Source organism: Triticum urartu, chromosome 1, assembly GCF_003073215.2.
Source record: "Triticum urartu cultivar G1812 chromosome 1, Tu2.1, whole genome shotgun sequence".
Taxonomy (NCBI): domain Eukaryota; kingdom Viridiplantae; phylum Streptophyta; class Magnoliopsida; order Poales; family Poaceae; genus Triticum; species Triticum urartu.
In genome coordinates, this window is record NC_053022.1 from 187,440,687 (window position 1) to 187,463,626 (window position 22,940).

Sequence of the window (22,940 nt, forward strand, 5' to 3'; positions counted from 1 at the left end):
TCTGCATCAGATGGTAAAATACGGTAAAATATGTTTGAACGACTCTGATTCTTTGCCGGTGATTTAAGTGTCCGTTTTAAAAAAATATGTGATTTGTTTTCTTCCGGTACAATGCATGAGCATATTTGTAGTGAGTAGTTAACGAAGATTTTCTCGGGAAGCCGTTGGAGAAGCGCCACAGAACCGAAGTTTCGCGTCCGCTGACTAACATTAGTTTCTGCAACAAAATACATGGTCCTACTGCCAGTGAGACGATAGAATTCGGCCGATTTCGAATACCTACGCAAACGGCAGAAGACACAGAACCTTCTGGATTCCAGATCTCCTCGAAACCCTAACCCCTCGAACTTCTAGAACCTCCATGGACGGCCTCGCGGCGCCCTCACCCTCCCACTCCGGCGCCACGTCGGGCGGCGGCGCCTCCCACCGCAAGCGGAAGCTTCCGCCACCATCCCTCTCTGACGCCACCGCCGACGAGGACGACGACACCACGGCGCCGTCGTCCCCCGCCACCTCCCTATCCTCGCCTTCCCGCCCGTCGTCTCCGTCCTCCTCCCATTCTGACGAGGATGACGACGACTCCCTTACCACCTTCACCGCCGCTCGCCTCGATGCCGCACCTGCATCCTCATCCGGCAGGCCTCCGAAGCCCGACTCGTCGTCCGCATCTGCCGTCACAGCGGCGGCTCCTAAGCCCGATGCCGCGTCCGCGGCGGCTGGAGACGGGAAGGAGGACTCCAAGGGGCTGTTCACGGACAATATCCAGACTAGTGGCGCTTACAGCGCCCGCGAGGAGGGTCTCAAGCGTGAGGTGAAAACTTAGCTTTGAGTTACTTCGTTTGATTGTTGTTAACCGTGTTAGGGTTCATTAGAATGAATTTGCTAAGGGGGTTAATTTATTCTGCAGGAAGATACAGGGAAGCTGAAATTTCTCTGTTATTCTAACGATGGAGTCGACGAACATATGATCTGGTGCGCATTCTAATTCATTTCATAGCTTCGAACTTATGAATTATGATGGTACTTGTTATTGACTGCTATGTCTTCCCCAGGTTGGTAGGTTTGAAGAATATCTTTGCACGGCAGCTCCCTAATATGCCCAAGGAGTATATAGTCCGACTTGTTATGGATAGGTAATGCCCAATCTAATGTGTGTATGGTTTATAATTTAGATAATGCCACTGTGGTTTATTTTTTGAGGGTTGCTTAAATTTCTTGATTCCTAAATAGTACTTACAAAGTTAACTAACTGTATTTTGTTTTGCAGAACTCACAAGTCAATGATGGTTATCAGGAATAATAATGTTGTAGGAGGCATTACTTACCGCCCTTATGCAAGGTAATGTTGCCATTTTCAGAGCTAGCATTTCTTCGGTCTAACCAGATTATCATTTAGTGATTTGTAATGATCTGAGTGTCTCATACAACTGTATTTACTCTTGGAATCTATCTTTCAATCAATGGTCTCAAGCATTTACCAGGTTAGATTGCAGGATGGTATGTTTACATTTATTTCTCTATGTTGGTTTTGTTTATACTATACTCTGTTTAGCACCATGTCAGTGATCTTCCTTTTCTGCTTCATAAGTTAGTGTCAGAAGCCTGGTGCATTAGTTAGTGGCCTAATCGTGCTTTCAAAAACTGTAGCCAGAGGTTCGGAGAAATAGCATTTTGTGCAATTACAGCTGATGAACAAGTTAAAGGCTACGGAACAAGGCTAATGAATCATCTGAAGCAACATGCCCGAGATGCTGATGGCCTCACTCATTTCTTAACTTATGCAGATAACAATGCTGTTGGTTATTTTGTAAAGCAGGTGTGGCCATCTGACCTTGTATAACTTACTCTAAAATTTATGTATCATGTGTTAGTGCTAAAAAACTAAAGTCCCATTTATTATGTGTGAATATTTGAAGCATCATGTATTTTATAAAATCAATATTTTCCATTTTGCAGGATTTCACAAAGGAAAATGAATAGTCTAACATGAAAAACTAAATTCCCATCCATTATAAAATGAAGTTACACCTCAGCCTCACAAAATGAATATTTTTTTATAGAAAAGGACATAAATAGTTATTTTCCATTTGCAGGGTTTCACAAAGGAGATCACATTCGACAAAGAAAGATGGCAGGGGTAAGTCTGGTCTACAGCATATCTTTGTAAATTATTTTGGCTTGTCAGGTTATTATGTTCCCTAAAGAGTATGCTATTGATCTATCTAATTGTACCTTACATATTAACAGCTTGCTGGTTCTAGGTACATCAAGGACTATGATGGAGGAATACTGATGGAGTGCAAAATTGATCAAAAGCTTCCGTATGTTGATCTAGCAACAATGATTCGGCGCCAAAGACAGGTGTAGTGCCAGACTAATAGCTGCCCTGACCATGAACTGCGAGTAATTAGCTCCTGCCAACCCTCCAATTGAAAACATGTAGATGTGATGTTAAGACACTAGTAAAGTAGGTGCAATGTTCTAGAAGCAGATCTATTAGACCGGGTACCCGGCAAAATACCCATAACAGCCCGCCCCCCTTTGAGTATGCAAAACCAGGTGGTCAACAGGTTTTAAGAGGCCGGGTTAACCATCTGTTTACCCGGTATATTCTATTTACTGGCCTTTAGTCAGGTGGTTAATGAATAGTGAGTTGTTTTGTGATGTGGGGCCGGAATTACACCTGCCATGCCAAGCCAAAGGGCAATGGTACCAAAGCCTAACTACCCTCTCAGGAACTTAACATGTGACAACTTGGTATTAGGAGGTCAGATCCTTGGCTCCGCATCCGCTACCATGGGTTCCCCCGTTACCTTTGATGACATGAAGAAGCTCCTGGGGAACACCACGGACGCCAACCTGAACCTCAAGCTTGAGAAGATTGAGACCGACATCAATGACCTCAAGCAGCAGGCATTAGCCCAGCGATGCGCCATTGCTCACTTGGAAATGTCTGCTTCGTCTAATGCCCCAACCAAAACAGAGGCTGAGCACTCCAACGACACCAACTCCTAGTATGGTGATTGCTCCAAGAAGGCAGGCGGCGCCATGCCAAAATTTCATAAACTGGAATTTGCAATCTACGATAGCAAGGAGGATTCACTACCCTGGTTGACTCGATTTCAAGCTCACACTACTATAGAATTGCCTTGCCTGTCAGATGGTATGAGGCGAGCCAAGTTTTTTCATCCTATAAGGCAGCCCTGCTGTAGCCAAGTTTTTTCATCCTAGAAGGCAGCCTTGCAATGTATTGACATGCTAGAACACAGACTAATTCTCCCAAGTCATTCTGAGTTTTCCTCTCTAGTACTACTTGTGAAGAAACGAGATAAGTCTTGGCGTTTTTGCTTGATTATCTTGCTAACACCCTTTTTAAAAAGAGAGAATCACATCTGGTGACTTTTAGTAGTGGTCAACACTCTAGCCAGATTGATTTCATCCTCTCGAGAAGAGAAGATAGGCGTGCGTGCCTAGATTGTAAGGTGATACCTGGAGAGAGTGTTCTCCCTCAGCATAAGCTAGTGGTTGTAGACTTTTGCTTTCGGATTCGTGTCCAGCAGGATAAGCATGCCAAAGTTGCTAGAACGAAGTGGTGGAAGCTCAAGGGGGAGGTAGCTCAGGTGTTCAAGGAGGGCCCTTGGGAGGAAGGAGGGGATGAGGACATTGTGTGGATGAAGATGGCGACTTGCATTCGTAAGGTGGCCTCAGAGGAGTTTGGAGTGTCCAGGGGAAGAAGCGAAGGTAAGGATACCTGGTGGTGGAATGATGATGTCCATAAGGCGATTAAGGAGAAGAAAGATTGTTTCAGACGCCTATACCTGGATAGGACTGAAGACAACATAGAGAAGTACAAGATGGCGAAGAAGGCCGCAAAGCGAGCTGTCGGTGAAGCAAGGGGTTAAGCATGTGAGGACCTCTACTAGCGGTTAGGTATGAAGGAAGGCGAAAGGGACATCTATAAGATGGCCAAGATCCGAGAGAGGCAGACGAGGGATGTTAGCCAAGTCAAATGTGCATCAAGGACGGATTAGACCAACTCCTGGTGAAGGACGAGGAGATTAAGCATAGATGGCGGGAGTACTTCAACAAGCTGTTCAATGGGGAGAATGAGAGTTCTACCATTGAACTGAAGGACTCCTTTGATGAGACCAGCAGGCGTTTTGTGCGGCGAATCCAGGAGTCTGAGGTCAAGGAGGCTTTAAAAAGGATGAAAGGAGGCAAGGCGATGGGCCCTGATTGTATCCTCATTGAGGTGCGGAAAGGCCTCAGGGACATAGCTATAGTATGGCTAACCAAGCTTTTCAACCTCATTTTTCGGGCAAACAAGATGCCAGAAGAATGGAGACGGAGTAATCTTCAAGAACAAGGGGGATGTTCAGAGTTGTACTAATTACTGTGGAATTAAGCTGATGAGCCATACAATGAAGCTATGGGAGAGAGAGTCGTTGAGCACAACTTAAGAAGAATGACAAGCGTCACCAAAAATCAGTTTGGTTTCATGCCTTGGAGGTCGAACATGGAAGTCATTTTCTTGGTACGACAACTTATGGAGAGATACAAGGAGCAAAAGAAGGACTTGCATTTGTGTTCATTGACTTGGAGAAGGCCTATGATAAGATTCCGCGAAATGTCATGTGGTGGGCCTTGGAGAAACACATAGTGACAGCAAAGTACATTACCCTCATCAAGGACATGTACGGTAATGTTGTGACAACTGTTCGAATAAGTGATGTCAACATTGATGACTTCCCGATTAAGATCGGACTGCATCAGAGGACAACTTTGAGCCCTTATCTTTTTGCCTTGGTGATGGATGAGGTCACATTAAGACAGGACCGCACCAGGGTCCCATGGTGTATGCTCTTTGCGGATGATGTGGTGCTAGTTACGATAGCCGGACGGGGGTCAATAGGAGTTATGGAGACAAACCTTGGATTCGAAAGGTTTTAGGCTTAGTAGAACTAAAACCGAGTACATGAGGTGCGGTTTCACTACTACTAGGCACGAGGAGGTTAGCCTTGATAGGCAGGTGGTGCCTCAGAAGGACACCGGGGTCAATGTTGCAGAAGGATGGGCGTATTGATGAAGATGTGAACCATCGCATCAAAGCCGGATGGATGAAGTGGCGCCAAGCTTCTCGCATTCTCTGTGACAAGAGTGCCACAAAAGTTAAAAAGGCAAGTTCTATAGGACGGCGGTTCGACCCGCAATGTTGTATGGCGCTGAGTGTTGGCCGACTAAAAGGTGACATGTTCAACAGTTAGGTGTGGCGGAGATGTGCATGTTGAGATGGATGTGTGTCCACATGAGGAAGGATTGAGTCCGGAATGATAATATACGAGATAGAGTTGGGGTAGCACCAATTGAAGAGAAGCTTGTCCAACATCGTCTGAGATGGTTTGGGCATATTCAGCGCAGGCCTCCAGAAGCTCCAGCGCATAGCGGATAGCGGATGGCTAAAGCGTGCGGATAATGTCAAGAAAGGTCAGGGTAGACTGAATTTAACATGGGAGGAGTCCGTAAAGAGAGATCTGAAGGATTGGAGTATCACCAAAGAACTAGCTATGGACAAGGGTGCGTGGAAGCTTGCTATCCATGTGCCAAAACCATGAGTTGGTCGCGAGATCTTATGGGTTTCACCTCTACCCTACCATGAGTATCGTGCTCTCAATGAGCGGAGGTGAAAAGGACAAGTTCCCCACCCCGATGGTTGATGAGCTTCTGGACGAGCTTCGTGGGGCCGATTCTTCACTAAGCTGGATCTTTGTTCAGGCTATCATCAAATGCGCATGCACGATGATGACATCCACAAGACGACATTCTGGATGCATCAGGGGCTTTTTGAGTTTGTGGTTACACCATTCGGCCTTACCAACGCACCGGCCTTACCAACGCACAGACAATGTTCCAGGTGCTCCTGAACACCGTCCTATGACCACTTCTCCAGCACTTTGTCCTCGTATTTTTTGATGACATCCTCATTTACACAGTCCAACATGGCTGACCATGTGTGCCATGTTCGTGCAGTTTTCCAGGTTTTGAAGGAGCATCAATTGGTCCTCAAACACTCCATGTGCATCGAAGGTGGCATACTTGGGCCACATCATCTCTGAGGTAGGAGTCGCAATGGACCCAACCAAGGTTCAGGTGGTCAAGGACTAGCCGACGCCACTGACGGTGCATGCTCTTCATGGTTTCATTCGCCTTGTAGTATACTATTGCAAGTTCATGTTCATGTGTGACTTTGGCTCCATCACCGCCCCCCTCACCAACCTCCTTAAGAGGGCTATAGTTGGACGAACAATGCGATGAGTGCCTTTGAGGCTCTAAAGGAGGAGGCACTCACTTCTTCGTTGGTGCTACACATGTCAAACTTCACCAAGCCATTTGTCGTCCATTTTGATGCCTCTAGATCCAGATTTGGAGCGGTGCTCCATCAGGGAGAAGGAGTGGTGGCTTGCGAGCCATGCCAAGTTGGCGGCTTACGAGCGTGAGCTCATTTGGCTAGTCCATGCTATGTGGCATTGGAGGCCATATCTATGGGGGTGGTCATTTCGGGTACGCACAAATCATTTCAGCTTGAAGTACATGCTTGATCAGCGCCTATCAACAATCTCACAGAACAATTGAGTTAGCAAATTTTACTCGGGTATGACTTTGTCGTCGAGTTCAGGCCAGGAAGACTTAACACGGTGCCAGATGCTCTCTGTCGCCGGGAGGAGGACCATGGTGCATCGTTGGCAATCTCAGTCAAAGTTCAAAAAAGCGCTAGGCGTTAATTATGCATTTGGCCACCTACTTGTGCTTTTCTAGCTTAGGCGTGATTAGGCGAAATTAGGCGTTTAGTACTGTAACTTGAAGAAATAAGCTTGATGGACTGGCCTAGCCCATTAAACCACATGCCCATCTTCCTATTCTCCTACTAAACCTCTAATATGTGCACAGTCGACAGAAAGCTAGGTTTCGTCCTCACACCGCCTCTTCCCCTCGTCCTCTCTCCCTTTTGCATAATGCGGCCTCTCTCCTTCTTCCTCTACCCCTCCATCGATATCTCGCCGGAGAAGCTCGATCCCTCGTCGGAGAATCTCGATTCGTCGTCAGAGTGGTTGAATCCTCGCCGGCAAGGACGAATCCTCGCCGGCAAGGACGAATCCTCGCAGGGGAGATTGCTTTCTTGCCTGAGGAATGTGATTCCTCGCCGGAGAACCTCTCCGGCCGCTTTTTTGAGCGCCTAGGGCCAAAGCGAGGCGTTATGCCAACGCCAAACGCTTATGCGCACCTAGGCGAGCGCCTAATAGCGCCTTCTTGAACAATGATCTCAGTCCCCCTCATTTACCCTCTATGAGGATCTGCGGGCTGAAACAGCGGCTGATCCAACCCTGGTCTCGCTGCACCAGAAGCTCGAGGTTGGTGAGCTGGCTGCCAAGTGGGGATACATCGATGGTTTTATTACATTCAACAATCGGGTCTATGTGTTGGACACTTCCCACTTGTTGCCTGCTATCTTGGCAGCCACACACAGGGCACGAAGGGATACAAAAGACTCTGCATCGGCTCTGCCGTGATTTCCATGTGCCATGGGACCGTGCTGTTGTGGAGGAATTTGTTCGTTCTTGCACCATTTGTCAGCGCAACAAAATTGAGCAGTTGCTGCCAGCTGGCCTTGTACAACCACTTCAGGCGCCATCTCAAGTGTGGGTAGACATTTCCATGGACTTCATCGAGGGCCTTCCCAAATTCCGTGGCAAGACTGTGCTCTTGTCAGTGGTGGATCGCTTCTTGAAGGCAGCACACTTCATACTGCTTGCCCACCCATACACTGCTGCGGCTGTAGCACAGGCCTTCTGCACAGAGATTGTCCGTCTACATGGCCTACATGAGTCTGTCGTCTTCAATGGGGAACCGGTCTTCACCAGCAACTTTTGGTCTGAACTATTTCGCTTGACCAGTGTACACCTCTACATGGGTTCAGCCTTTCACCCACAGTTGTAAACTGTATTATTGTCATGTATCTCCGCTGCATGACTGGGGACAGGCCACACACTTGACTACAGCAGGGCTGCCTTTGGGCGGAATACTGCTATAACACTTCCTTCTAGACAACACTCCATGATACGCCATTTAAGGTGCTATATGGCTGAGATCCCCCAGCAATGCACTCCTATCAGCCAGGAGCTGCTCATGTGCAAGCCGTGGAGTTCTTAGCCAAGGATCGTGATGAGTTAATTCGTGAAGTTAGGAATCATCTCCTCCAAGCACAGCCACGTGACAAGAAGAAGGTGGTATTTGGCTGAGATCCCCCAGCAATGCACTCCTATCAGCCAGGTGCTGCTTGTGTGCAAGCCGTGGAGGTCTTAGCCAAGGATTGTGATGAGTTCATTCGTGAAGTTAGGAACCATCTCCTCCAAGCACAGCCGCGTGACAAGAAGTTCTATGATGCCAACCATCACGAAGTTCTCTTTATGGTTGACCAGTGGGTCTGGCTACGCTCCAACCACCGCCTAGTGGCATTCTTAGGAGTCAAACGGGGCAAGCTCTCTACAGGTTTCCATGGATAATGACCGAGAAAGTTGGTCTAGTATCGGCTCCAGCTCCCGGCTTCACGACGTGTTTCATGTCAGTCAGCTCAGGGCTTTCCATGGAGAACCCCCCACAGCACCACCTCTCCTTCCAGAAGTTCACCATGGCAAAGTTGTTCCTAAACCTCTGAAGGCACCACCTCTCCTTCCAGAAGTTCACCATGGCAAAGTTGTTCCTAAACCTCTGAAGGCACTTAAGGTTTGCCTCAGTCGAGGTGCTCGCTAGATCCTAGTACACAGTGCGGACAGTGCAGCATCTGAAGCTTCTTGGGAGGACCTCAAAGAGTTCCAAGATGTACCCAGCATTTCAGCTCGAGGACGAGCTGTTGATGGAGGTGGAGGAGGCGGAGGTGATGTGATGTGGAGCCAGCATTACACCCGCCATGCCAAGCCAAAGGGGGACACAGTAGGAGAGTCCTACACAGATTCAAGGCCAGTTTGGTTCTTGACCTGCTGCCATCGAGCCTGGCCTGGAGCATCTGGCTGTTTCTATCTACTTGTTTGGATACCATCCTTGAGGGACCTGGGGTAGCCTGGCCTGAGTGACCAAAAGAAGTACTTAGCCTGGCAGGAGAATCCAGGTAGTGGTTAGCCTGGTCCACACGCACCGAATCCCATGCCTGGTGACCATAAATAGCTGTATGGGACGCTGACTACATCAATAGTTATTGGTGGACTGGCTAATGTGCTGTTTTAAGAAGCTAGAAAACTCTCCAGGCCAGGCAAGCAACCAAACGCCTTTAGGTCTGGGCTGCCTGACCAGGCAAAATTTCATGAATATTTCATGACCACACCAGGCAGCACTGTTGCCCAGGCACACCACCGTGGATGCAAACCAAACCATCTCTCAGATTAGCCTTCCTTTAGATTTGTTTAGTTGCCTTTGCCTTATTCCCACGTCAGTTAGCTTTGTGAAAAATCGTGTTAGTTAGGAAAGATGGGAGTCCTAGTACGATTATGTTAGGAGCCAGCTATCAATAAAGCTTGGCGATCAATGCTGTTGGGGAGTATTGAATAATAAACACATAAAAAGGGAGTTTACCTCCGCAGCCCTATCTCTTCCTCCTTGGCACAACGACGCCGAAGCCCAGACATCCTCGCCCTCGCTCTCCCACCTCCCATAACTACCCTCTCAGGAACTTAACGTGACATGTTCAGGACATTTGTAATGACTGGTCAATCCAGCTCACAGCACAATGCTCTAAAATAAGTCTAGGTCAAACACTAGTATGTATAAGCCTTTGGTTCAATCATTTTAATATTTAGTCAAACGACACTAACAATAGGTCTTTTCTGAAGATTTTCAGTAACAAGTAGGAATGGCAGGATGGCAAGAAGCAACAGAGATGTCCTGGGGGGGGGGGGGTGTTGAAGAAAGACCTTGATACACTGCTATCGATATATTTCTCCCTACTCGCCACACCCCATAACTAGCTTAGGGAGCCGCCCTTCCGTTCCCCACCGTTGCTGTTGTTCGGGTTCCCATAATGCACTCAGAATTTCCTGTCCCTGTACCGTAAGGATGGAATTCCACACAAAGCATCAGGAAATGGAACCCATGGCCATAACCCATAAGGCCCATAACAAGTGACATGGCATAGTTATATCACTGATATATGTTAATGCTTCTCTTTTTGTTTTGGACACAGGGAATTAATTGTACTACTAATATTACAGATTTACATCTGAGTGATATTCCAGTAGGCATGTAGATTATTTGTTAGCTTATACACATTACTTAATTGCCAGCCCAACTGACTTAGAAATTGGCAAAACACAAATGTTAATTTTTACTTACCAGTTCTCACTTGTTTACCTCAATTTCAAGTTTTAGTCCGTCCTGCTTCCATTTTCCAACTTCCAGTTTCCTGATGAATATTGCCATTTTGTCATGTTATGACTTCTGTTTTCATCCTTCTAGCATCCAATATGACAAATGACTGAACTCTGCAGGCAATTGATGAGAAGATCAGAGAGCTTTCTAACTGCCATATTGTTTATTCAGGAATTGATTTTCAAAAGGTTAGCTTTTCCTAAGGCAATGTTTCCGGTGGAAATTGTGCTGTATAAAAAATTGTTGGTATGGAAAACTATGAGGGTGCTAGGTAAAAAGGGACTATTTTTCTTAGATTTCCTTGAAAAATATATCTCATCTCTATTTTTCACTGCTGATAGTGAATAGTTCTGCCCTATGCCCATGAATGCATATAATTTGGTCTGTTGCATAGATGATTCTGTCTTATACTGGGCATGTTGTTTTCATTTTGGAATAACTACCTTTGTAGCGAGTAAAGCTTGAGTATTAATCAATGACATCTTTCGTGGTAAATATGGGATTTTTTGTTTACTGTGTGTTATTTGTCTCATTACGTTTGTCCTTTTGGGTTCTGTACTAGACATGCAAAAATGAAGAAAAGATAAATAAGTTACATATTCGGATGTCCTTGCACACTTCTGTATCAGGTTGTTCAACATGGTGTTCATCGAGTCCATTTCTTTCTTTCAGAAAGAAGCTGGTATTCCAAGAAGACTGATGAAACCAGAAGATATCCCTGGGTTGAGTAAGTAATATTCTGTCCAGATCATTTTTCCTTTGCTCGCGCCCTATACCTATGTGTTCTGATAGTCCTGTCTATCCTGAACACCATATGTATTCACGCTTTTCTTAGCCTGCTACAGCTGGACGTCTTAAACCAACTCAAAAACTTAAGTTGGTGTTAATTGTTAGGAAGATAGTATTGGTCTAAGAGTATAGATATGCATGCATGCATCTCTCTCTCTCTCTCATAACATGGTATTAGAGCCTAGGTTTAGGTCCTCTCTGGCACTGCAACTTGCCTCATGATCGATTTTTTTTCGGTCTTCTTTCGATCATCTCGAACGGGCTGCGCGGCTGCCTCTCCGTCTGCCTCGTTTGGCTCTCACCGCCTGCTCACGTGTGTCAGATTGGCTGCTGCTCCCTAACGTGCTGCCTCAATCCGTCTGCTCTTGGACGCGCAGGTCCATGCCCTGCATTGACTCGGTTGACCTTCGTCAGCCGCTGCTCCTAGACGCGCAGCTCCGCCGCCGCTTGCCTGATTCGCCACCGTCCGCCGGATTCGTCTGCCAAACCCGACAGCGAGCATTGACCCAGCTCTCAAGATCGAAGCCCGCATGGCGGCGTTGTTCCAGATCGATCGTTTTTTTTTCGGTCTTCTTCCCGATGGTCAACGCCTCCACGTCTCTAGAACGGGCCGCACGGCTGCCTCTCGGTCCGCCTCGTTCGGCTCTCACAGCCTGCTCATGTGCGTCAGATCTGCTGTTGCTCCTTAACGTGCTGCCTCAATCCGGCTGCTCTTGGACGCGCAGGTCCGCGTCTTGCATTGACTCGGTTGACCTTCGTCGGCCGCTGCTCCTGGATGCGCAGCTCCGCCGCCGCCTGCCGGATTCGTCCGCCAGACCCGACAGTGAGCATTGACTCAACTCTCAAGATTGAAGTCCGCATGGCAGCGCTATTCCAGATCGCCGCTTCTGCCGGCCTGCTCTCCATCGATGTTTCCTCATCCAGATCGAGAGACACCCGGCTGTCTTGTCAGCCTCCCCGCTCTCCGCTCGGGCCAGTGCTCGGCTGCATATGAAGGTTGCTGCTCCAGCCGACGAAGATTGATCTGGATGGACATGGGCAACGCCCGTGGCTGCTTTTCGTCCTTCCACCCAAGAGCTGCTACTTTATGCCAATGTGCATGTGTTGACCGGTATGAGGGCCTGGCCCATCTTCACTGTTGGTATAGGGCCCAATCCCATGTGTGTGACCTAGATGAGAGCAACCAGAGTTATATGCGCGTGTGACACACCGGAGTAGAAGTGAGCTGCCAGACACACCAAACCACATGTATGCGGGCAGGCCTCTCTCGTTCTACATGGTATCGGAGAGCTGGGGCGACAGAGGAAGGCGCCGGCGGTAGAGTCGCCAGCGAGGCGGCGGGGTCCGGCGGAGGACGAAGGCGGCGGAGCTGGGCGCGGGCTGCTGGAGAGGAGCACGCGCTGCGGGCGACGCTGGAACTGGAGGTGACCGGCGGCTGGCTGCGTGCTGCTGGAGGCTGCGGGCTGCGCGGGAACTAGAGGAGCACGTGGCACGGCTGCGCGGAGGTGCAGTGAGGTGTGTGCATGTGGAGCTGTTGCAGCATCGCCGCTGGTGCTAGTGGAGAAGTGCTGCTTGTAGCTGCGGCAGAGAGAAGGGTGCGGTTGCTGTTGGGGGCACTGGCTCGATCTAGTACAGTCATTTGTGCTTCTGCTGCTGAGGATTGGTAGAGGAAGAAGAGGTGGTGACATTGCTGCTGCTCGCCAGAGGAGGCTGGCTGAACTGCAGGTGGTGCTGCTGCTTGAAGGTCCTGGGTGCTGTTGGTGTAAGAGGCTGGCTGAACTGCAGGTGGTGCTGCTGCTTGAAGGTGCTGGGTGCTGTTGGTGTAAGTTTTTTTTAACGCTGCTGATTGAAGAAGAAGAGGGGAGGCAATCATGGGGGCTGAACTCATTGCTGCTCTAGAGAAACTTGCGCAGCTCATGACTGCGAAGGCCGAGGGGTTACCTCCTGCAAGTGGCGCCATCGTTGTGCCCCACATGGATCAGGTGTTCAAGCTTGAGCTCATGCCAAATGATGTCAAGCTGAATGGCGGGAGCAGCTACCTGAGCTGGTCGAGGCGCGCCTTGTTGATCTTGAAGACAAAGGATGGAGTATGTTCTTGGAACGGTTGAAGAACTGTCTGACAAGGCGAGTCCAGAATGGAAGAAGTGGAGTGTCACCGACTCTCTAGTTTTGGCCTAGATGTTGAACTCCTTGATTCCATCCATTGCCATGTCTGTTGAGGCATTGCCAACTGCTTCTGCTGTGTGGAGCATGTTGTCCACAAGGTATTCCGGTAAGGGAAACCCGATGCTCATGTCTCAAATGGAAGACAAGATTCATGCTGTTCGTCAAGGTGACAGAAGCGTGCTGGTGTATGTGAATGAGCTGCAACACCTTTGGGCAGATCTGGATCAGTGTGATCCCCTTGAGATTCCACATGCAGAGTCCATGGAGCTTGCCAGGAAGTGGGTTGAGCGCAGGCGTGTGGTGCAGTTTCTAAAGGGCCTAGATCAAGCTTATGAGAGTAGACATGCTGCAATGCTACATCAGCCGACACTTGTGACCCTTGATGAGGCCATTGCTGCGATGTCCCAAGAAGAGGTACGCTTGTAGTCGAGAAGGGGAGTTGGAAATGAATCTGCTTACAGGGTGGCTGACCAGCGAGGGGTGTGTCACAATTGTGGTCAACCAGGGCATATCAGACCTAGGAACGTCAGAGGCCGAGGGTACAGTGGTGGCAGTAGCAGCCGAGGTGGTTGGAATGTGAGTTGTGGTCGGAATGGGAGTGGCGGTTCTTGGAGTACTCATTGGAATGCTCCTAAGGCAAATGTAGCTGCTTAAGCTGCAGGGAAGCAGCCTGTAGGAGAACAGGAGACTGCTCCCAGCTATGCCAACTTTGTTGATACAAATGAAGGTAAGTTGAACACGCATCAATCGCAACCCATAAAATAAACTCTGAATGGGTGCTTGACTCTGGAGCATCACAACATGTTGCTGGAGACTTTAATGAGTTTACATCTTATGTTCCACACTCTCTTGCACATCAGAAAAACATTCACATAGCAGATGGCACAACCCAACCCATCATAGGTGTTGGGACAGTCAACTGCATGCCGAGTCTTGAATTATCCTCAGTGTTGCATGTGCCCGCTTTTCCTGTGAACTTAGTGTCCTTGAGTGCTTTGGTTGACCAAATAGATTGCCGGATAATTCTTGAAAAGGTTGTGTTCTTGATTGAGGAGAGATTGACGGGCAGGAGTCTTGGGACTGGAACAAGGCGTAGGGGGCTGTGGTACATGGACCGCAGCATGTCGGGCCTGGAGGATAAGGAGATTAGAGCATTGATCCATCACTGTAGGATGGGACATGTGTCTTTTGACAAAATGTATCAAGTATTTCCTGATGTAATGAGTGGTGTGGACAAGAGCAAGCTGAAATGTGATGCGTGTGAGTTTGCTAAACATACCAGAAACTCGTATGTGAGTAAAGGGATCAGGAGCATCTCTCCTTTTGTGTTGATCCACTCTGATGTATGGACATGTCCAGTGTTATCTGTCAGTGGTATGAAGTACTTTGTTATGTTCATTGATTGTCATTCTCGGATGACTTGGGTCTATCTTATGAAACATAAAGATGAAGTGTTTCAGTGTTTCAAAGTCTTTTATGCACTTGTTCAGGCTCAATTTAATGTGAAAATTCAAGCACTCAGATCTGACAATGGCACCGAATATGTTAACAAGGCCATTGGTTCCTTCATGTCAGACAAGGGCATCTTGCATCAAACATCTTGCTCGGACACACCTCCTCAAAATGGGGTGGCAGAGAGGAAAAGTCGCCACCTGCTGGAGGTGGCCCGTGCATTGATGTTCACCATGAATGTGCCCAAGTTCCTGTGGAGTGAAGCTGTCATGATGGCCACCTTCTTGATCAACCGCACACCATCCCGGGTGATGGGTATGAAATCACCGTGTGAGTTGGTTTTCACAGAAAACAAATTCCCAGTTCCTCCCAAGGTGTTCGGTTGCCCTTGTTTTGTTCGTGATCACAGGCCATCAGTCAACAAACTGGATCCACGGGCAGTCAAGTGTATTTTTATTGGGTATTCTTCAGGACAAAGAGGGTACAAATGCTGGAGTCCGTCTGAGAGGAGGACATTTGTGAGCATGGATGTTACGTTGCGTGAATTGGAACCCTTTTATGGTGAGAAAACTGAGCTAAGCGTCTTGTTTGAAGAACTTGACCAATGTCTCCAACCGGAAATTGGTCAAGAGGGGGAAAGCAGTGATAGTGATAATGATAATTGTAGTGGTGTCGATTCAGTACTGCAGCAACCAATTGAGGGTGATATTCCGGGGGAGCAGCCAGCACAGATGCAGGGGGAGCAACAAGGCAGCAATGCAAGCTCAGTTGACACAGAGGACTTGCCAATTGCTTTGAGAAAAGGTACTCGAGAAAAAGCAGGGATACCCGAGCCAAAGTGTGGGTTCGATGCCAATGATATTGGAAATTATGTTTCGTATGAAGCATTATCTCCAGCCCACAAATCATTTGTTGCTTCTCTTCAGCTGGTGTCTCTTCCAACTGATTGGAAGGCAGCCAAAGTGGATCCAAAGTGGCGAGCAACTATGATAGAGGAGGAGTTGGAGGCATTAAGTAAGAACAATACATTACCTCTTCCAAGAGGAAAGAAGGCAGTTAGCTGCAAGTGGGTATACCGTGAAGCAGAATGCAGAAGGGAAGATTGAAAGGTACAACCAGACCTACGACATTGACTAGGATGAGACCTTTGCTCCGGTAGCAAAGATGAACACTGTGAGGATTCTGATCTCCTGTGCAGCAAATTTCGGGTGGCTTTTACACCAACTTGATGTGAAGAATGCCTTCTTGCATGCGGACTTGAAGGAGGAGGTATACATGGATATTCCACCTGTGTTCTCAACTTCTGAGACTGCTGGTAAGGTATGCAGGCTAAAGAAAGCTCTTTATGGGCTGAAACAGTCTCAAAGAGCTTGGCTTGACAGGTTTAGACGGGCTGTGTGTGGCATGGGGTATGAACAATGCAATGGTGACCCTACATTGTTTTATAAACACTAAAGGAAAAATGACCATCCTTGCAGTTTATGTTGATGACATCATTATCACCGGCGATGATGACGTAGAGATAGCAAGGTTAAAGGGGTGTCTGAGTAAGGCATTCGAAGTTAAAGATCTTGGTCGACTGAAGTACTTCCTTGGTATAGAAGTGGCAAGGTCTGGAAAAGGAATAGCTCTTTCTCAAAGAAAGTATACTTTGGATCTCCTCTGTGATGTTGGCATGTTGGGTTGTCGAGCTGCTGGAACCCGAATTGATCATAATCATAAAGTGACTGCCCAATCAGGTGATCTGGTGGATAAAGAAAAATATTAACGATTGGTGGGAAGATTGTTGTACTTGTGTCATACACGACCAGACATTGCATTTGTAGTAAGTGTTGTGAGCAGATATATGCATGAGCCTAGGAGTGAACATCTCGAGGCAGTATATAGAATCCTGAGATACTTGAAGGGTTCTCCTGGGAAAGGATTGATATACAAGAGTCATGGACACCTTGTCGTGGATGATTATTGTGATGCTGATTGGGCTAGCTGTCTGGATGACAGGAGATCAACCTCAGGCCATTGTGTTTTCGCAGGAGGAAATCTAGTGTCTTGGAGAAGCAAGAAACAACCTGTTGTTTCCAAATCAACCGCAGAGGCTGAATACAGAGCCATGTCTCAGGGATTGAGTGAGTTGTTATGGACAAGAAATCTATTAGGAGAGTTGAAGATATTGAAGACCAGTTGTATGAATGTATGGTGCGACCACAAGTTGGCAATTAACATAGCAAACAACCTAGTTCAACATGATAGAACCAAACATGTGGAGATTGACAAATTCTTTATCAAAGAAAAACTAGATGCTGGGATTATCAAGATAGAGTATGTGAGTTCAGGACAACAAATTGCAGATTGCTTGACTAAAGGACTGGGAACTAGAGAATGCAGTTCAGCGTGTGACAAGAGGCCTAGCCCATCTTGAGGGGGAGTGTTGACTGGTATGAGGGCCTAGCCCATCTTCACTGTTGGTATAGGGCCCAAGCCCATGTGTGTGACCTAGATGAAAGCAACCAGAGTTATATGCGTGTGTGACACACCGGAGTAGAAGTGAGCCGCCAGACACACCAAACCACATGTATGCGGGTATGCCTCTCGTTCTACAGCATGCATGCCTTCCGCCACGCTCGTGGACAACGACTGCCTTTTTCCTGCATGCTTGTCCGCTGCTGCTTCTTGCACATGTGCTGTTGTCCTCACATACCAGTTGCTTCCTGCTGCTACGTGGTGCTCCTGTTCCTCCCGTTCCATGGTCTACTATACCGTCTAGCTACTGTCTTATCTCATCTAAATAAAACAGATACAATGTTCTCGTCAGGTATGCATCTTCCTCACTGCTCGCTAACTCTTGATGGTGTTTCCTATATTGGTCCCATCTCGCACATGCATCTTCTTTCTGTGTTGTGTGCTCTTCCACTACCATTGTGTAACACCCACGATGCGGCTATATCTCCCACGTGTCGGGGCACAATTTAGAGGCATAGCCGCATGGTAGGCATGTCGCAAGAGGGGTAATCTTTACACATCCCATGTACTGAATAAGAAAGGGATAAAGTGTTGGCTTACACTCGCCACTTCACACAATACATAAATATATCATACATCATCCAAGGTACAATCAAAGGTCCGACTACGGAACCAAAATAAAGAAAGACCACCCCAAATGCTAGATCCCCGATCGTCCCAACTGGGCTCCACTACTGATCAATCGGAAACAAAACAACACAACGAACAAGATCTTCATCGAGCTCCCACTTGAGCTGGGTTGCGTCACCTGCACTGGCATCATCGGCACCTGCAACTGTTTGGAAGTATCTGTGAGCCACGAGGACTCAGCAATCTCACACTCTCGAGATCAAGACTATTTAAGCTTATGGGTAGGAAAGGGTAGTGAGGTGGAGCTGCAGCAAGCACTAAGCATATATGGTGGCTAACTTACGCAAATAAGAGCGAGAAGAGAAGCAACGCAACGGTCGTGAACTAGAAGTGATCAAAAAGTGATCCTGAAACTACTTACGTTCAAGCATAACACAAGAACCGTGTTCACTTCCCGGACTCCGCCGGAAAGAGACCATCACGGCTACACACGCGGTTGATTCATTTTAATTAAGTTAAGTGTCAAGTTCTCTACAACCGGACATTAACAAATTCCCATCTGCCACATAACCGCGGGCACGACTTTCGAAAGTTTAAACCCTGCAGGGGTGTCCCAACTTAGCCCATCACAAGCTCTCACGGTCAACGAAGGATATTTCTTCTCCTAGGAAGACCCGATCAGACTCGGAATCCCGGTTACAAGACATTTCGACAATGGTAAAACAAGACCAGCAAAGCCACCCAATGTGTCGACAATCCCGATAGGAGTCGCACGTATCTCGTTCTCAGGGCAACACCAGATGAGACAGGCTACGAGTAAAACCAGCCCTCGAGTTTCCCCGAGGTGGCCCCGCAGGCGGCTCGGTTCGGACCAACACTTAGAGAAGCACTGGCCCGGGGGAGGGGGGGGGTTAAAATAAAGATGACCCTCGGGAGCGCGACTCCAAGGAAAAAGTAGGTGGTGGTGAGGCAAATGGTAAAACCAAGGTTGGGCTTTGCTGGAGGAGTTTTATTCAAAGCAAACTGTCAAGGGGTCCCTATAACACCCAACCGTGTAAGGAACGCAAAATCAAGGAACATAACACCGGTATGACGGAAACTAGGGCGGCAAGAGTGGAAAAAAACACCAGGCATAAGGCCGAGCCTTCCACCCTTTACCAAGTATATAGATGCATTAATTAAGTAAGAGATATTGTGATATCCCAACAAATTCATGTTCCAACAAGGAACAAACTTAAACTTCACCTGAAACTAGCAACGCTATAAGAGGGGCTGAGCAAAGCGGTAACATAGCCAAACAACGGTTTGCTAGGAAAGGTGGGTTAGAGGCTTGACATGGCAATATGGGAGGCATGATATAGCAAGTGGTAGGTATCGCGGCATAGCAATAGAGCGAGCAACTAGCAAGCAAAGATAGAAGTGTTTTGAGGGTATGGTCATTTTGCCTGAAATCCCGCAAGGAAGAAGAACGGGTCCATGAAGAAGACAAACGGACGTAGTCGAACGGATCCTCATAACTCCGGAATGGAACTGAAGCTAACGAGAGAAGCTACCTGGAAAGAAGCAGGCAACATAGTAAACAACCATCACATAAACATGGCATGATGCACAACCAAGTATGATGCATGTTTGGTTTAATTATGCATGGCATGGCAAAGTGCAACAAACAATACTACAAATTAAGTGGAGCTCAATATGCAACGAGTTGCTTATTGACGAAAGACCACATCAATTATTTAGTTCACTCCCGGTTATGTACCCAACAATATTAAATGTTGTTAAACATGCCAAGAGGGTGAAGCATAAGTAAAATACACAGTTAGGCATTTTAAATGAGGCCGGAAACATCAAACAACAATTCCGGTAAGTCCTCATGTGCTTTAGCAATTTAATGCAACAACAACGTTAACCATTTTAAATGTTATTATCATGATGCGGATGACATGTTCAAGTTTATGCAATTTTTATTAAAAGTAGACATGAGCATATAATGAAGCATTTGTCACCGTGGTGGAAAGAAAGGGTGCCACAGCGACGATAACAAAAACGGTGCCACGGCAACGTTTCGGTTCCGGTAACTCGATTGGGATGCCGGTGAAAAAGATGGGGCGTGAGCGAGTTGAGCAAGATGGTGGGGTGCTCCCGACTACCGGGTTCCCACGGGTTAGTGGCATGGAAACGAGTGACAATACAGACACGATGTAGACAAAGGGTGCATCTCATCCAACATGCATTCATTCGTTCACGGGCGTCGTCTTGGGGTTATACCTTCGTAGCGTGCGGTTTTGCGACGTTTCGAGGTCGTAGTGGAAGTAGAGGTTCACAAGTCGAAGAGGAAGTAGTCGTTCATGTTCGAGGAGTGGTAGTGGTACACGGTCGTCATCTAACTTGGCGTCACATCGCGTAGTCGTACACATTCCGTAGATGTTCATGTCATCGGTGTCGTGGTACTTGGGGTCTTCGGACTTGCCGGTCCCGTTCTTGCGACGGTAGTCGTTCACGTTCGTTTAGAGAGGTACTTGATGACTCCAACGTCTTCGGGGCGACGGTAGTGGTACACACAAAGGTAGTCGAACTTGATGGATCCGAGGGCTCCGGGCGTCATGGTACTTGTCGGTCCGGGTCTTGAGACATACTAGGCATCGGTGGCCTTTGAGAAACTCGGCGTGACCAAAACGTAGCAGAACAAGGTCCCGGTTGCGGTCATGTGGACGTTCTGTGAAGAGGAACTTGCCGGTCGAATCCAAATCGAAGCAAGACCAAGGAGGCCTCGGGTGGGCAGCAACAAGGCAGGCTACAGCACACGTCCGTGGCCCACAGAGAGGTCGCGCAGGACGTCGAGGAGGGCAGCAGAGGCGACGGACGGAGCAGAGGGGCCAATGCCATGGCGCAAGGAGGAGAAGCAGGGCCAGGGGCGTGTCGGGGCGAGGAGCTCCTGGTCGTAGCGGCGCGGCGCCGGAGCATGGGCTCGCCGGCCGGAGCGGCACGCGGCCACGGAGGATAGGGAGGATGCGGCGGGACGGCGGCCAAGCGACGAGGAGGAGGCAAAGGGGCCTCGTTGGAGGTCGAGGTCGCCGGCGGCGTTGCGCGGTGGCGCTCGGCGTCCCTGGCGATGCGGCGCTGGAGACGAACCCGAGAAGGAGAAGGGATGGGCGGAGCTCGACGGGGCGACGTGCGGGCGCCGGAGCACGGGCTTCGGGCGCGAGGAGGCGCCATGGAGGAAGGAGGCCGGCTGAGAGGAGAGCTGGCAGGGCGGCCCTCGCCGGAGTCGAGGCCGAAGGGAACGGGTCGAGGGGCTCCTCCCCTGGCGACGGAGCTGACGAGGAGGTCCTGGCACGGCTGCGTTCGAAGATGATAGCTGAAAGTCGAGGTCGGCAGCTTGGGCCTCCATGGTGGCGCGGCGCGAGGAAGGAGAGGCTGGGGCGTCCGGCGCGACTCCCTGTTGCGTGAGGAAAAGAGCGAGAGGAGGGAGAGAAGGGGCGCGTCGGGGTCCCGTGGGTGGCGGCGCGAGGGAGATGGGGATCGAGGAGAGGTGGATCGAGCTAGGGTTGAGAAGGGGTGCCGGCTGGGCTGCGGGAAGCCTTGGGCCAAATGGGCCGCAGGAGGCCCAAATGGCATGGCTGGGCTCTCTCTCCCCCCTACTTCCTTCTCTTTACATTAACAGCGAAATAAGAGAAAGGAAAAGAGAGAAGAGAAGGTTAGAGGAAGAATTTGGGCATGTGGTTAATTTTCTTGGACTCACCAAAATATGCTCGGTCCGAGAAAATTAGAAAAGGCCAGATCGAACGATAAGAATTCAAACTCATTTGAATTTAATTCAAATGGGTTTGAACTAGGACGAGGTTTTAGGAGTATCCAAAAATGTTGAGAATTTTGGTAGAGCTCCGGAAAATGGTAAAAGAATTATTGGCAAGGCTAGAGAGTCGAAACTTGAAGAAGAAAAAGGCCAAGGGATTTAATATGCAAGTGGGTTCATGGGTGATTCCAAAACAATGGACTATTTTATAATATCTCCCTAAATATCGGGAGGGTATGTTATAAAGAGAACTCACCATGTGAATTCCCTCGATTTAAATGGATCAAAGATCCATGCCATTTATTTAGTTGAGTTAAAAAAAAGAAAAGACATGATGGCATGATGACATGATGCAAAGATGAAAGAAACGAACCAAACAAATCACATGACGAATCTTAGAAACCCTTGAAGGCATCTGAAGCCCCGGTCTTGGGGCGTCACACATTGCATCTAGTCTAGTATGTGCTTTCTAGTTTTCTTTGTTTTCCGCCGCGTCCACCAAATCCGTTGCTATTTTGTGTTTCTCATGCCATGCGAGTCCACGATACCTTTGTGACTTTGTCCGTCAGCCTTTCTCTCATCTTGGTCCTTTCTATACAAAACTTTTGTGGCCTACTTGTCCTTGTTGTTTTCGTGGACTCTTTCTGCGTTGTCGATCTATGCCCATTGTCTTAGCCGCCTAGCTTCTTTCGCCATCGTTTGTCGTGGGCTATGATTTTTCGTGCAATGCTTTATTCTCTTAATGTTCCATCTTCTTATGACATCCCATATTCTTTTGATGCTTCTCTTGTATCTTCTATTGATGCGGTGTCTTCCTCAGATGTGCCATCTCTTCTTTATCCCCTTTGGCTTGACTCAACAGATTTTGAAGACTCTTCATGCGACGACAACACTCTTAAGTATTAGTATTGGACTATGTTCCCTTACCTTGCACCTCAAGTCTTGTGTAATGTATATATGCCCCTTGGGCTTTTCAATAGAGATAAGTTGCTTTCATAACACCAATCTCCAAAATTGTTTAGGGTCGCACATACTTTCTTTTCAGTTTTCACTCCAAATCTGTAAACCCCTCAAATTGGTGTTACCTGGAGATGTCCAGGTGTTCCAATAGTAATTCTGGCAGACTGGCAACTAGTTTTGAAATCCCATAAGTACATTAGTAATAGTGCATACCACCCAATAGTGACCAAACAAACTTGGGTACAAGTAACCTGGGAATAGTTTGTAATGCAAA

At 48.0% G+C, this 22,940-nt stretch overlaps 1 protein-coding gene across 3 annotated transcripts in view; it reads left to right on the forward strand.

Annotated features, from left to right (window-relative positions):
- Nucleotides 1–248: 248 nt before the first annotated feature.
- LOC125553687 (histone acetyltransferase GCN5) overlaps nt 249–22,940 on the forward strand; it is a 32,913-nt gene continuing 10,221 nt past the window's right edge. Inside the window, exons 1-9 of one of the 3 annotated variants that reach the window (XR_007304156.1) lie at nt 249–811; nt 908–972; nt 1,053–1,133; nt 1,268–1,339; nt 1,648–1,816; nt 2,094–2,137; nt 2,262–2,361; nt 10,533–10,601; nt 11,043–11,140. Coding sequence is in view for 1 of the 3 variants with exons in the window: in XM_048717432.1 (XP_048573389.1) it covers nt 362–811; nt 908–972; nt 1,053–1,133; nt 1,268–1,339; nt 1,648–1,816; nt 2,094–2,137; nt 2,262–2,361; nt 10,533–10,601; nt 11,086–11,140 (1,105 nt within the window). In the remaining 2 variants the exon portion in view is untranslated. Of the gene's footprint in view, nt 812–907; nt 973–1,052; nt 1,134–1,267; nt 1,340–1,647; nt 1,817–2,093; nt 2,138–2,261; nt 2,362–10,532; nt 10,602–11,042; nt 11,145–22,940 lie in introns of all 3 variants that reach the window. The other 2 variants (XR_007304157.1, XM_048717432.1) reach the window with 2 other exon arrangements.